General features: G+C 47.6%; 1 protein-coding gene across 3 annotated transcripts in view; it reads left to right on the forward strand.

The window, feature by feature from the left end:
* Positions 1–13,058: 13,058 nt before the first annotated feature.
* Positions 13,059–15,660, forward strand: part of PGR (progesterone receptor) — an 877,082-nt gene continuing 874,480 nt past the window's right edge. For all 3 annotated transcript variants that reach the window (XM_069639098.1, XM_069639100.1, XM_069639101.1), the window contains exon 1: positions 13,059–14,198. In XM_069639098.1, the coding sequence (XP_069495199.1) occupies positions 13,183–14,198 (1,016 nt within the window). In that variant the 5' untranslated portion in view covers positions 13,059–13,182. The remainder of the gene's footprint in view (positions 14,199–15,660) is intronic.

The raw sequence follows: 15,660 nt of genomic DNA on the forward strand, positions 1-15,660 counted from the left end.
GTGTGAGGGTGAGGCTGTATGCTCATGGACTCGAGAGTTTTTGGTCCATTCACTGAACATATGGCTACTTATATGTTACATATATGGTACTTTTGTACACTGTCCTCTCACTGCACGTCAAGTGTTCTTGGGTGGGAGTTAGCAGGTGGCCTGCTCATTTATGTGTACCGTTGTGCATGTTATTGCCAGCCCCAAAGTCAGCAGGTTGACGAGCAGTGAAGGCTGTCATGATGTCTACCCCCGGAGCACCAGGCCAGGCCCAGCACCCCCGGGAGCAGGCATCATGCCCCCGGGTAAAAGCCCAGCGGCCCCTTATAGGGGCTCTTTGAACTCTGTCCTGGCGCCGTTGGCGCCAGGCTCATGTTGGACATCAGTCCTGGCGCCATAGGCGCCAGGCTCATAAAGGAAGGTGTTTTGTGCACTTACCTGATGCAGACCATGCTACAAGATTCAGGCCTCCCTGAGACCTGAAAGGGACTATTTTTTCATTGGGACTATTTTGCCACTCGGGCGTGGCCAGGGAAGGATACTTACCTGGAACTACTTTGGGGGCTATTTAACCCACGCCCAGACAGTAGCTCACGCTTCGCGTTGTTCTGCATCCAAGCAGCTGAACGCTCACCGTGTCTGCTCCTGCATCTGGTCTCCAGCCACGCCCGCCTGGATCCTGGAACACCTGTAAGGAAAGAAGAGGAGAGAAAGGTGAAAACCAAGAATTTTATCAAACTTCTTACCTGCATCCGGAACCTTCACACCAGTGTTCCTGAGAAAAGACTTTCATTTAAAAGCACCGCGTTGCTCACTGCAGTGCCGCGCTTCACTCACCTGTCCTCGTGAGTTCTTCTGGCTCCACTGCGACTGTCTGCTCCGGTCGCCACATCTCTGCGCCTAGGGGAGAGAAGAAGAGACAAAAGGTGAGCAGAAGGAACATATGAGGAAAGCCTAATTTTCCGCCATAACACTTACCGGTCTTCTGTTGGTGGACCATTCCTCATTTCGGGTCGGCGCCACTTCGTTGGCGGGTACCGCACCCCGGCCCCTATGGGGAAAGGACAAAAGACATTACTGGAGGAATATAAAGACATTAAGAGGGGTCGCCCCCATTTCTAACTCACCTGAGTTTACCATCGGCAATTCAATCCCTCAACGCATCGCCTTCATTCTGCACCTGAAATAAAGGACAGATCACAGGTTAGGAAGGCAACAGGAGGCTCAACACTTGAACTTTTGTAATCTTCATACTCACAGCGTTCCACTCGGAAAAGTCAAGTGGATTTTGCCAGCGCCATTCTGAAAACCAGTGAAGTAACTGGACAAACACGCGCCCCTGCACCAGAAGCAGGATGGAGAGTTCATCCTTTCAAACCAGAAGGTGAGCTTCAACCGGGGATTTCGGAGGAAGTTAGAGAAGAAAGGGGGGAAGGGGGGAGCAAGCACACTATTCTGCAGACTGTTAATCCCCTTTCTCATCTGCAGAAGGATATTCCTACGGGCCAGACAAGCAAGATTTGAGGGTCCTGTTCAGTCGGTGTTCCGAGTTCTGCACTTCACGCTCGAAGAGGCCACAGCGACCCAGACTAGACCAGCGCCTCCGTGGGAGTCAGGTGAGCGTTACAAGGCTGTGTGCACTATGTTGTGAGTCTGATGTTTCACATTGCACTTACCAGGCTCAGTTTGACTGCCAGTTCTGCACTCAGCTCAGCTGCAGTCTGGTCTCCCTCCAGTCTGGTCAGGTGGAGGATGGTGCTGACCGTCTCCTCCCAGGGGGGTCACGACAGGGGGCGCCACAGTGCCTCCCCCTGTGGCTGCTGTCTCCCTGAGGTGTTGGGCAAGGATATAGAGCACCCTGGCCTTCAGGTCATTACACCTTTATTTATATCCTCTACTTCCCAGTGCCCACTGCCACCACCTTATCACAGACCTCTGACCAGATGGAGGTCTTATGCTGTTGTGTGTGCTCTTCCTGCTGCTGGCCCCATACAATGTATCAGTGTTGGGCATTACCTCATCGGGCAGGACTGTTAGCGCTGCCTCTGTAAATTTGGGCTAACAAGGCCTCATTTCCGGGACACATGTTTTGGATTTCTCCCCTGACATAGCAGATGACTTCAGTGTCCGTGGATGGCTGCTGGCTGCTACAACTTGAGATATTCAGTGGATTGTGTTTTTCAAAATGGCCACCGATCAGCTTCTCGTTTTCAAGGGGAAGCTATTTCTGCCTGGTGGTAATTTCGCAGCTTTTCGGCGCAATTACTGTTTGGTAATTCCTTCACTCTTGATGGTGATAATGGTAATTTTGACGATTGTGGGCGGAATTACCACCAGGAACCCATTTACAGTTGTAATTCCGTCAGACGGAAAACTGTTACCGCCAATGGTGTGGGAGCACTCCTGTTGACTTGTAACATGGTGGTATTTCCGCCAGACACCAAGGCGGTATCGATAATTCCGCCGGGGTAGAATTACCACTGTATTATTGCTGATCTCGTAATGCGGCCCTAAATCTTGATATGGGTTGTCTTTCAACAGATCCTGTTCCTGTCCACATGTATCTTGTGTTTCTCTGAAGATTAAAGGTCAAGTGAAAAACAAATCGACACATTATTGGTTCTCATGCAGCATCCATTTTCAGCAAGAATAGCTATTTGAAGTTCATTTGGCATTTCTTTTTGCAAGAATTGAGATTGTTAGAGGCAGTTATTGGAGATTTATTTCTGTAAATAGTCTATAATGAAATTATGATTCTCACATAGATTTGGAGCCAAAAGTCGCCTGCAGATGGATATATGCACTTATGGGAAAGTAAAATCATGATACTTAATAATTACTTATTCTTTAAAAAAGAATACTTAAAGAAGAATCTGAAGAATGAGTTAATTTACAATTCACCCACACCATCTTCTCTTAAAATCTGGAGAGTGGAGAACGTGTAATGACTATAGGGCCTTAATTCAAATCACCATCAAGAATGGAGATCTGCTGACATTAATTTCAGTACTCTTAGACACCAAACAATTACTGAAACAGTTTTCAAGCTCAGATTTAAGAGGAGTCTATCATCTAGTGTGGGTGAGATGGTGAGATGGGGGATTAATGGAAGATTGCGTTATGGACACATTTCAGTGTATTTCATTATTTGTTCATGCCTTTTGGCCTATGTGACGTGCCTGCTTCCTTCCAATACTTTATAAGTGATGCCCTGGGAGAATTCAAAGACATTTGTGTTGTGTTTAACATCAATGATATTTTGGTGTTCTTTCAAGATGAAGAAACACACTGAAAAAATGTGAAAGAATGTTTGAACAGCAGTTGTATGCAGTTGTATGCAGTTGTGGCTGGTGCATTTTTTAAATGGAGGGGCATAAAATGTTTCCCATGAATTTGCAGGAGTGACTGAGAGCAGCGAGGAAGCCTGAACCAGGTTGTCTTAAACCTTTTCTTGTTTAATGCATTTCCATGAGTCAATCCTTGTGCCTAGGCATGCAATACTGCATTGCCCCAACCAACATTTTCAGTCAGTGCAGCCACGGAGATCATTAGAATTATAAATATTTCAATATGTGTGCCACCACTTTTAAGCCACTAGTATGGAGCTTCTTCAGGGTCATGCATTAACTATTATTTATATATTGGTAAAACACATCAACTAATTGAATATTGCTGAGTTTCTGTTATTTGTTGACTAGTTCTATATTTCAGTTTGTCTTCCTATGCATTTTAAGCCATAAACCAAGAAGAAAATCAAAGGCCCCTTTCACATGAAAAATAGGATTTTTAATCACTGACAGAAAAATGTCTTTGCATGTGTGTTTGCAGGTTCAATGTGCAAACTGTACATCTGCTAATAGAAATATATCAGGGAAAAAGACATGTGCGTGTTGACAAAAAGTAATGTATATTATGTTTCACATGCAACATATCAGCAGACATTTGAAAAGAAAATCACACTTTATTTCCATGTAAATGTTTCTGTAGTCCAGAGGCAACCCCTTTTGCTGGCTATGGGACACAGGTCACAAAAAAGTCTTCCAGTGGAAGGCTGGCATCCAAGTGTTTACAAATGCCATAAAATGTGGCCTGCCTGAAAGGTGTTGTCCCTGAAGGCTGGGCTCTGTGCAGAGACAACTGGCCTTGGCTGAAGCTTGAACAGAACATAGATAGAAAGTGCGAAGACACGGGCTACAATTGAGAGTTGCTGAATCTCCAGCTTCAAAGAGCAAGCTTCCAACACAGAGACTGATAAAAAAAAACCTCTGGTTACAGGTTGGCCCAGTGAGAACAAATTGCCTGAAGCCATGAGAATAGCTATTTGTCCCTCATGAAGATTTACTATTAATTTAAAAGGACTATTATCATTTAGGCCTTTTTCCCAGCAACCATAAGTTGGATTTTCTTTATTTATGTGGCATTTGTTAGGTAATTTCCAGGCAATTTGGGAGATAAAAAATTCCTCCACCTGCGACTCAGGGAACTTTAATGGTCATCTAAAATGGGTTCCTGGCTGATCTGAAAATATTCCAAATTTTGGAGTTGGTGAACGGGTGGAGGGAAGAATTAGGAATATGGGGAATACATTGCATTTTCCTAACAATTATACGTTTGGTGAAAACAGCAGAAAATTGCCACACTGTCGTGCAAAGTGGTGCGGAGCTGGCTGTCGGCTTATTTAATTCCCCATTATTAGCTGAATCAGAAAATATATATATATTATGGCAGTTGCAAGTAAAATTATGAAGTTTTGCCATATAACTAGATGTTTGCCAAAATTTGGCATAAGAACAAATGTGGATTGCAAATGGGAATTGCCATATGTTTCGCCATACTCCTAAACCTTGAGAACTTGAAACCCCCTAAATCTTGAGAGGGAGACTGGATTTGGGAGTAGAGAGAAGGGTAACTGTCCAATCATAGTTGGGAGTACTCTTACAGGGTAATTCCCCAAGATTGTGGAATTGATGGTGTCATCGCTATTATATAAGGGGAACTGCATTAAGAGGAAGATGCAGAGCTGTTGAAATTTACCCTCGAAGAGCACTGATGAAAATTACCATTTTACAGCTGTAAAGAAACACCGGAGGAGATTGCTGAGATCACAACTGGGTGGAGCTGTCTATTTTTAAGAAGACTTAGAAGCTGTCTGGGTCCTATGGTGGAAAGCGGGAGGCTATTCTTGAGAGTGGAGTGACCAGACCATTGCTCTAACTTTCCAGAGTGCCCTGAAATGCAGCTGGCTTTCTTGGACTTTAAACAGAGACTTCATATGTTTAGGGTAACGTTCCGACGCTCCTTCTTGTCAGCTCCACCTGCTCCCCGGCCCACCCCACCCACACATGTTCAGTTTCTTTTTTGGTTGGTGTCCACAATCCACTGTGTTCTGAAACTTGTTGTAAACTAGGGCTTTTTTCCCCCCTCGCAGGATTCTCAAACTTAGGTGGCCTCTCCACTGGGAACGAAATATGCATTACTGTGTTACTGTGTTCTGATATGTGGTAAACTGGGGATTGCCACTCACTTCCTTTCCGCTTGCTCTCGTCTATCCCCCCTCCCTCCTATTCCATGGTGCTCTCTATCTCGCCTATCTTCTCTAACTGCTTCTCCATTGACTATCCTGCTCTCCTCACTAAATCTGGCAGGAAAAAGTTTAAAAAGGTCATCCTGGTCTCCAACCCAGGCCTCCCTATTGCTGACACCTACACCAGTGCCTCCTCCAAGGAAACTCTCACTGACATCCTCTTTTTCGTGCCTTCACCTGACCTATGGACCCTTCATATGGTCTCTGTGCTCTCTCCTTTCTCTTCTTCTCCCATTAATGGTGGCACCCGCTGGGATGCCCTCTTGGCCTCCTTCCACTCTTCTAAGGCCATTATTAATGTCTACGCTAATGGGACCGTCTTGGTACAAGGCCCTCAGGCCAACCTTCACCTCTTTGATAGACACTTCCCATGCCTCATCAACTTCCTTTCCTCTCCTGCTGTCCCCCCTCCTCTGTCATCGGCTACCTTGCCTCCACCCTCCCTCCCTGCCCCCTCTTGTGCTCCTTCTTCACCTCCACAGGGCGTACCTCTGATCTGTACCCCTCCCCGGAAATCCTTCAAGACTGGCAAGCTTCTCCACATTGCCACTCTTAACTCTCGCTCTGCCATCAAACATTCCTGTGACATCTGTCGCCTTCTTGAGGAACTGGATCTTGACGTCCTCGGTCTCACCGAGATATGGTTCACAGCCAGATCTGTCACCAGATTTGACACACTCCTACCTGACGGCTACAAGATACTCTCCGTGCCAAAGCCCAACCGTGCTGGGGGGGGTGTGGCCCTTTTCTTCCCTGAGTGGATTCCTGCCACTGTCACTCCTACGCAGACCTACTCCTCCTTTGAATGCCTTGTCTGCTGACTCTCTCTCTCCTAGCCAGTCCCTTACCGTGGCTACTATCTATCGACCAACTGGTCAAATTATCTCCTTCCTCTCTGAGTGGGTGGACCTCTCCTCCTCACTCCTGTCCTCAACCACTCAACTCCTCTTTCTTGGAGACTTCAACACCCACCTGGATGCCTCCGGTCCCCCCTCTGTACTCTTTCGTGACCTCTGCGACGCTCTCTCACTCTCTATTCTCCCGTCTGGGCTGACTCATTCTGCAGGGCACACTTTTGATGCTCTGAGCTCTTCTGACCTTCCTCTCTCTGTCCCTCTCTCCACTCCTCTCTCCTGGAGTGATCACTTTTTAATATCCTCCCACCTCACCTTCCCTACCCCACAGGCAATGCCACCCTCATCACTGCCACCCTCCTTCTCGGTCATCCGACCAATGAAGCGCGTGTCAGTTGAGGCTTTCGCTGCCACCTTCTCACCCCCCACAGCCCCTTCGGCTGACTCCCACCCTGACACAGCCCTCTCCACGCTTCACTCTGCTATATCTGATACTCCTGATATCCTTGCCCCTGTCATGAAAATCCACCTGAAGCCCAAAGCCAAATGTAACTCCTGGTATGACTCGGATATCGTCACCCTTAAACGCAAGTGCAGGGTGGCAGAGAGGAAATGGCGTGCTTCATGTGCATCCTCTGACAAACTGGCCTGCCGCCTACTCCAAAGGCAATACCGGCTCTCTGTTCTTACCAAGAAGAGAGCCTTATCCAAGCCCGCATCTCTGCGGCATCTAATAATTCGGCCGAACTCTTTAAAATCTGCAAGGATCTGGCCAACCCTGCTGCAGTCTCTACCGCTCCTGTCCCCTCCCAAGCCCTCTGCACGGCACTGGCCTCTCACTTCATTTCAAAAACTCAGGACATCCTGTCCTCACTCTCCTCAAATCACCTGCCCCCCTATATTCCCTGCTCTTCCTTTGGCCCTTTTGCAGCCACCCCTCCTCCCTCCTTCTCTGCCTTTCCCCTTTTTTCTGCTGATGAGGTTTCGAGACAAGTCCGATCTATGAAAGTCTTGTCCGATCAGGTCCACCCATGCTCCTCCAAAACCATCAAGGACCGCATTGACTCCTTGGCTCCTGCCCTGGCTGAATTCTGCAATCACTCCTTCGCCTCTGGAGTCTTCCCATCCCCCCTCAAGCACTCCTCTGTGCACCCCCTTCTTAAGAAACCCTCCTCTGACCCCTCCTGCCCGGCTAACTGTCGCCCAATCTCGATCACTCCCTTCCTGGGCAAGCTCCTGGAGAAACTGGCCATCTCCCAGCTTAATCTCCATGCTGAATCTGTTGGTAGTCTTCACGACCATTAGTCTGGCTTCATAGCTGCCAGAAGCACAGAAACTGCTCTCCTGAACATCCGTGAGGACCTGCTCTCGAACCTTGACTCAAACACTCCTTGTGTTCTCTTTTTGCTTGATCTCTCCTCTGCCTTTGATACTGTCAACCATACCATCCTGCTCAACCGTCTCCATGATAACCTGGGTATCACTGGTCAGGCTCTGGCGTGGCTGTCCTCTTTCCTCTCCAATCAACCCTCCCAGGTCCAACTGGGGTCCTTCCTCTCTGACATCTTTTTCTCTACCTGTTGTGTCCCCCAGGGATCGAACCTCTCTCCCTAGCTGTTCAACCAGTACCTGGCACTTCTTGCCCACCGCATCGCCGCTCTCTGCCCCAATTTTCAGTGCTGTGCGGATGATACCCAGCTCATTTTCAGGCTACCCTCGGCCTCCTATTCTCCTTCCCTCATCTCTGACTGTCTTTCTGCTATCCAGGAATGGTGTGCTGCCAATGACCTCTGCCTTAATGCCAGTAAGACTGAGATTCTACTTATCTGCACACCCACTCCCTCCTTCTCTGCAGCTCTCTGGCCGGCCTCTCTTGGCCCTCTTCCTGCTCCTACCTGCAAGGCTAAAAACCTTGAGGTCATCTTTGACTTCACACTCTCTTTCTCTCATCACATATCTGACGTCTCTAAGAAGTCACACTACCAGCTTCACCTCCTCAAAGGTATCCTTTCTTTCCTCTCCTTCCCCCAGAAGCTCACTGTCTCTAGAGTCCCGGTTCTCTCAAAGCTGGACTACTGTAATAGCCTCTATCTGAATTGGCCTGCCTCAATTCTCCGCCCTTTGCAACTCATCCAGAACAGGACTGCGAGACTTGTCCTTGGCCTCAAGCCCAGGGACCGTATCTCTCCAGGACTGAAATCGCTACACTGGCTCCCAGTGGCTGTGAGGATTAAGTTCAGAGCCCTCTGCATTGTCCACAAGGCCTTCTGGGGCCTCGGACCAAAATACCTTCAACTCTCTCTTCCTAAATATCTTCCTTCTCAAGCTCTTCGCTCATCCACCTCCAACTCCCTCAGGGTCAGCAGCTTCTCCAAGCAATGAGTTGGGGGTAGATCTCTCTCCGCTGCAGGGGCCTCCCTCTGGAACAGCCTTCCTGCCTCCCTGAAACTTGAAGAGAACTAGCACTTGTTCCGGAAGCACCTCAAAACCTTCCTCTTTGCCTCTGCTTTCTCTCCCCCTCTCCCCTGTTAATATTACTGAAACTGCACTGAAACTGCAGCGGGGCCACTCACCTACCCCGGTCCATGGCCCTGCCACTCTCCCCTGCACTGCCTACCTGCCAACCCCTGCACTGTGGGACTGTCTCTGTATCCCTACAGCCCCTCCTCCCAGCACTTGTCTGCACTTATCTTGCACTTGCCACCAGCTGGCCCTTATTATTTATCTTGTTCTACTAAAACTATACTGCACTTCTCCTCTCCCTTTCCCCCTTGCACTTTTCCCTTCCCCCCCACCCCGCACTTGCGCGATCTGAATGACACCTGGCCTAGTAGGATCGTTTGTCTGTCTCCCCTTGTCCCCCCCCGCCTTGTCGCTCCTTGAAACACTTGTGTATAGGCGCGTTATAAATGCCATATCATATCATATATCATACCATATCATATGTAAGTAGAACTGATTCCTGGGAAACCAAAACACGGGGAGTCTGCTTGCCTTAAATCCTTTCCCTTTATAGTGGGTGGGGGGTAGAACTGTGTAGATCCTTAGCCTATTTAACTAAAATGTTCAATTTAATTAACTCAACATTTGGTGGAACACTACAGGATGATTTTTGTTAAAATTCGAAATTAACAAAGCTCACTTCCCAGTGTGCGCTGAAAAACTATAACCTATAATGTAAATTGGGTAATCCTTTACGTCCTGTTTACCCCGATTTATTTGAGGAAGAGGGGTGTCCTTGTTCTTAAATCAGTCTAATCTGTGTGTACAACTTTCCCCTAACACAGGCATTCAAGTGGGAGGGGCTGAAAATCCTAAATTCTCAAATCATCCCAATTTTACCATCCAGCTTCCACAACACAGGCCTTTCAGTGGAGGATGGCAGAAAAGCCAAAATTCCCAAATATTTTTTTTTTAAATCCAGACTGCCCCAACACAGGTCATAACAGGGGGGTCTGAAAAACAAACCGCTAAATAACCCTGTGTTTATTTTAAAGCAAAAGTGGGGGTGAAATAATTGCCATATGCATGTGCACAAATTTGTAAAAATAATCTACTAGTCTTTTAAGCACGCAGGAAAATAGAAATTGCACAGCATTACATCTATCAAAGTGTTCACTGACCAGCGCTAAATATATCTTGAAGTGTAATTTTGTAGAAAGTAAAGAATTGCGATTTTGTGTTATTTTCAACTCAGATGTGTGATTTATTGATGTTGAGAAGAGTGTATCGTGTTGTGACATGGGCAACATAGTGTTTGACATTTCAGTGCAAGTTTAGTAACATTTAAATAAACCTAAACATATTTCCTGTACACACGTCTGGTTCTTGGCTCATTGGTAGCTCAGGGGAAGAGATCCAAGGGTATTAGATGAATTGGAGCTAGAACTCAATAAAAGAATCCATTAAACAGTTTGTTGTGTGACACCATGAGTGGGGCGGGAAGGAACTCCCTGTGTTGAGGGTGGCCTCTCAATAAACCGTTACAGATGTAGGCATGTGTTGCTAGACAACCATAACAGGTCGGATGTCAGCCTGTTTAGACATTAGTGCTAATTATTACATTTGATTCACGTAATAATCCTTATACAATCATGCAAATGTTATGAAGCACAATATTGCTAACCATTCCCACATTATATCTGATTGCGTCAGAATTTGTGGTCCCATTTATACATGCACTGTCCATGTACTGTAAAACATTACAGGTACTGGGATATAAAGGAGATTAACAGAAAAGGACTATTAGCAAAACATGTCTGGGTAGCACAAGCTATTATTGGGTATGGATGAAGACGGTCAGATGTGGGAAATCTGGCCAGTGCTTGCAGGTTTATTATAATATCATTTTCAGATGGTGAATATTTTGGAATGGCATTGTAGCCTCAAAGCCTAATAAAGGCATTATGAGTAAATATGTTTGGTTAGACATCCATATTATTCCTTAGAGCATGTTTTCACCTCCTTAGATAATCTGAAACTGTGGAATCGGGGATCCGACCACAGTAGATGCCTTCATTCTTTGCTTCTATGTTCGTCTCCCAGCTCTCTGGCCAATCAGCAAGCTTGGAATGGAGGGTCTAACGTCCTGCAAAGCCTGCATCCCATGCTTACCTTTGTGATGTGTACAGTCTTAGCTCTAGTCAAGCAGACATGGACAAGCTCTGTCACAGGAAGCTCCAGGTGAGACTGCCCTTCCCCCTTGCATTAGAGCCCTTATCAAGCACAGTATGTGGCTCAGTGGACTAATGCATCCACTACAGGGGCCTGTGTTTGACCTCATGTTCACAGATTCGAATCCAGCGGTCCCATTCAGCCATTGATCCTTCCGAGCTCGAATAAATGAGTACTATTAAGTTGGGTAACAGTAAACATTTGTTACTAGCTCCAAGATGCCGCTTTGGGGGTGAACGTGTGCTTTACAAATACACCTGTCATGTCATTGTGCTCTCTTGCGTGTTAGGTGACCTTTGGCCATGTTAGAGGCCCTTGCCTTTAACTTGGGACCACTAACTTGTGCACAGGTGCCAGGTTATATGGACCTGTGAGGCCCAAGCCCATACAAACCAACATTCTGGAGTACCTGGGAGGGAAGTCTCGTCCAGACATTCAGGGGGACTGAATTTTCCCATCGGATTGCATTGGGGTAGAATTATTTTAGGAGGGAGAAAGTAAAAAAAATTGTAATATTTATATGCTGGGGCACAAGATACTGGTGAAGATAATCACATACCATGCCAGCTGAACCACTCAGTAAGGATTGCAGCCCTCTGAAGTTCAAAGAATGAGCAATAAATCAGGCAATGGTGTGAATTATTTCATTATAACAATAAGGTGCCTACAGGAAGGGCTCCGCACGTGCAGCCACAATAACTTCTATAGAAGTATTTTCAAAATTGGTAATTTGATATTGGCCTCCTCAATAATTATGAATGCCTTTGTCCCACCAATAACTTTGTAAACGTGCTACCAATTAACTAAGGCAGCAGTCAATTATCACACAATAGAGCCCGGGTCTTCATTGGGTGTGATAATAAGAGATTTGGGATTTTAAAAGGCAGGGGTGTGCTTAAAGAGTTCACGTCCCCGCGGGTAACTTCTCATCAGCCATGGGCGGTGGTAGAGGCGGGGTCGGAACCAGTTTTCTTCTAATGGTGTGGCATCACGTTTAAGTCTATGGTGATAGACATTGCTAGAGAGACGCCTCGGCAGAAAGATGCATGCGCTTGGGAGGTGGGGCCGAGGTAAATCACTCCGTGTGGAGTGCATGGCTTGTCTTGAGTATAAACTGATTAGAGCGGGTGGTGCACATGAGTAGAGAGGCCTAGCCACCCCATTGTCTTCTTCTTTAGCCCAGTACGCAGACCGCCCTCCGTTTGTGACGTCAGGGGGGCACCTGCACTGTGCCGAGCTGGGTGCGATGCTCTGCCCTAGCCACCAGGAGGGATCACATGTGCGTGCTCTATGTTAAACTGGCCACACGGGAAGTGTTGGGTGTGGGAAAAATGAAGTAGAAGACGGGGAGGGTACGAAGCGGAGAAGTAAAGTACGAATGAACTTGTGGTAAATGGTTGAGGCGGCGGCGGGTGATAAACATTGCTAGAGAGACGCCTCGGCAGAAAGATGCATGCGCTTGGGAGGTGGGGCCGAGGTAAATCACTCCGTGTGGAGTGCGGGCGGCTGTGGAGTCACTTTCTCCTCAGCCTGAGCAGCAGGGATCCCGCTGCATGGGGCGCGCAGCGTGTCAGCCGGAGCCTCTTCCCCCCGCGCACCCTGCCCTCCCCGCCCCCTCTCTTTGCCTCGTCCGCGGATCTCGGCACGGATCTACTTTTCAGTTCAGGAGCGGTAGCTGGCAGACTCTCGAGTTCGGTGGGTACCTGGCGCCCCCCTCACCGGCGCGTGCAGCGGAGCGCCCATGAAGGACACCACACCATCATCTGGCACTGGCACACCCCGCCGTCAGGATTATTCTCACTGTCAGTGCGCTTTAGAGTTGGGGAAATCCCAAGCAGTTTCTTCTTTTGGTTGCTGGAGGTGGACAGGGGTTAATGAACGTCTTGTGTGAACTGTCGAGAGAGTTCAGAAAGATGCGCAGTCACCCAGATACAGCAGGCGTAGGGGGGTCTGACTACTAGCAGAGAGGAGGGTGCAAGCAACGCGCTACAAACCACGCAGAGGACGGCTCGTCCCTTGCTCACATCTGCTTTCGAGATACCCTTGGTTGGACGCTAGCCAGCAGCTCTCACCGCCCGAGGTATGGACAATCAGAAGATAGACCAGTCCCTCTCCCCCCCTTCAGCCCCACCGAGTGCAGAGGACACACCCTTCGTGCCCCAGGACCAGCTCTTGCAAACCCAGGCGGACTCGTTGGATGGGCTGCTCTACCAGGGCGCCCAACTACAGGGTCAGAGTTACCCCAAGAGCGATGATGCGTCCATGGACAGTGACTTGGAGAAGGCGTTGGTGGAGTCGTTTATGAGTTCTGAACCTGGCCAAGCTCGATGCTTTGATTCGTGGTTGCCGTTTGATATTGCAGAAGTGCACAGTGGTTCCAATGTGACCTCTGACACGAGGCCAGAGGGCAGCCAAGGGGTCGAGATGTCTAGCACTTTCTTGCCCGAAAAAGTCACAGAAGATGCCGAGGCTTTATCAGACCCCACAACAGAGAAAACCAAGCTCACACTCAACCAAGATACAGGTAAAATAGTGACCAGCAACCAAAAGGAGTCCCCATCCCCAGCACTCACTTCCCACCTGCTGCCTTTTGATTTCATTCGCATGCCCGGGTTTCCTTTAAATCTACCCTATCTCGCAACCAAAGCAAGGCAGCTCCTTCAAGTGGACGGATATGATATGAACGCATTCTCCCCACACCCCTCTCCACAGTCCTCTGAGGATTATGTCGGATTTGTTCAACCCCCGCTGGGTATGAACGAAGATATGGACCATGCCTTGCAGCCTTCTTCCATGATCAAGGAAGAAGATGGGACCCCTTACACCAACCCTTCCGGGTCAGGGCATGAGCTGGGACCCCAGAAGCAGAAGCCACCAGTGTCACTGTTCAAGAATGAGATGCCTTTCAGACTGGGCTCCTATGACGCCTCAGGTGGGAGGCCCTCCTCTTCCCTTCAGCATCCCAGCATTGTGCACCCTGGTGGAAGCCTGTCCAGTACTTCCACCACCCCCCAGGACAGATACCAGCAATTCAGCTTTCAGACTTCAGGTCTGCGCGATCTGACCCCGCTCTATACTCCCTACGCTTCTTACACAAGGTAAAGTCCAAAAATACATATTTCTTTATGAGCTGAAACATTTCCTATATTACGAGTAGTTCGTGGACAGTACATATCATTTAAAAATGAATTGCAATGGATTATATGTATCAAATTGATAATTCAGTGCCACCTGTTTTTGATAGTTCAACGTTGTTCCTTTTTTCTTCTAAACGGGAGGTCCTATTCATTTGGGTTGAACTTTGTTCCTTTTTTTCTTCTAAAATGGATGTCCTTTTATTTTGGGTCGAACTACCAGAAATAGGTCTAAATGAATTACCACTATCAACTTTTTTTCTACTAAATCACCTTGTACCGTGAAATAGGGTTTATAAAAGTATGTAGTAATGAGTTCATTCACTTAGTACACTTTTATTATCTTTAATAAAAGTGGCCTCAAAAAGCGTTTAATGACACATCTGGGAAAGGTTTCTTAGGAAATTTGAGTTGCATTTTGATATGCAGTTATGCAAGTAGATTTTATGTGTGTTTTGCACAACTCTGCCATCATAGCTCAACTCCAGAGAGCTTCCGTTTTGTAGAGAGTGTATCATTTTAACAAGTGTGTTTTATTGTAATTCCCCAAACAACTTTACCCAGTGTGGTTATGCATCTAACCAGACAGTACGATAGCGTGAATACACCAGTTGTTTCGATCAAACTAAATGACAGAATCTAATTACCAAATGCTGTACACTTTTTGCTGCGACAATTCATAACCTCAGGGCTGTCAGAAGATGTGGTGAGGCCCGGGGCAAAACATTTGGTGAGGCCCCCTTACAGTTTTTTGCACTCGGCCAGCGGCGGCATATCCGCACACAGGAGACTTGAGAAATCTACCCTTGAGTTTGTGTGCAGGATCCCAAATATGGTTTATTACTACTTTCTCTACTGAAGAAAGGTTCATGCCAGACTAACTTTTTTATCATATGAATAAATATATATAAGATGGCATGAGCTCTCCACTGCGCCACCTCCAATTCTCTGAGGGTCAATCACTTTTCCAAGCAAAGAGTTGAGGGCAGATCTCTTTCTTCGGCTGGGGCCTCCCTCTGGAAACAGCCTCCCTGCCTCGCTAAAAACGAGGAGCACCATCTCCGGTTCCGGAAGCACCCCAAGACCTGTTTATTTGCTTCTGCCTTCTTTCTTCCTCTCCCTTGCTGATCACCTGCCTGATCCATGCACTGGTCACCTGGTCAAGCTCTGAATTCGGGCCCAGGTACCTGCCTGTACGTCCTATTGCAATCCCGCACTGCCTCTTGGCTCCCCTGCACTTGTGGTCTGTATCTGTTGTATCTGTAACCCTACAGTCCCCGCTCTTGCTCGTATTGTCCACCCGTTGGCTACACTTATGAGTACTCACACTTGCCACCAGTTGGCTGCACTCTTGTTTCTACTTTGTTCCTGCATTTCTGCATCCTACCCCACCCTCGGCACTTCTCCCCTCCCCATTCCCTGCTCT

Source organism: Ambystoma mexicanum, chromosome 7q (assembly GCF_040938575.1).
Source record: "Ambystoma mexicanum isolate Mex_15411 chromosome 7q, UKY_AmexF1_1, whole genome shotgun sequence".
Lineage (NCBI taxonomy): Eukaryota > Metazoa > Chordata > Amphibia > Caudata > Ambystomatidae > Ambystoma > Ambystoma mexicanum.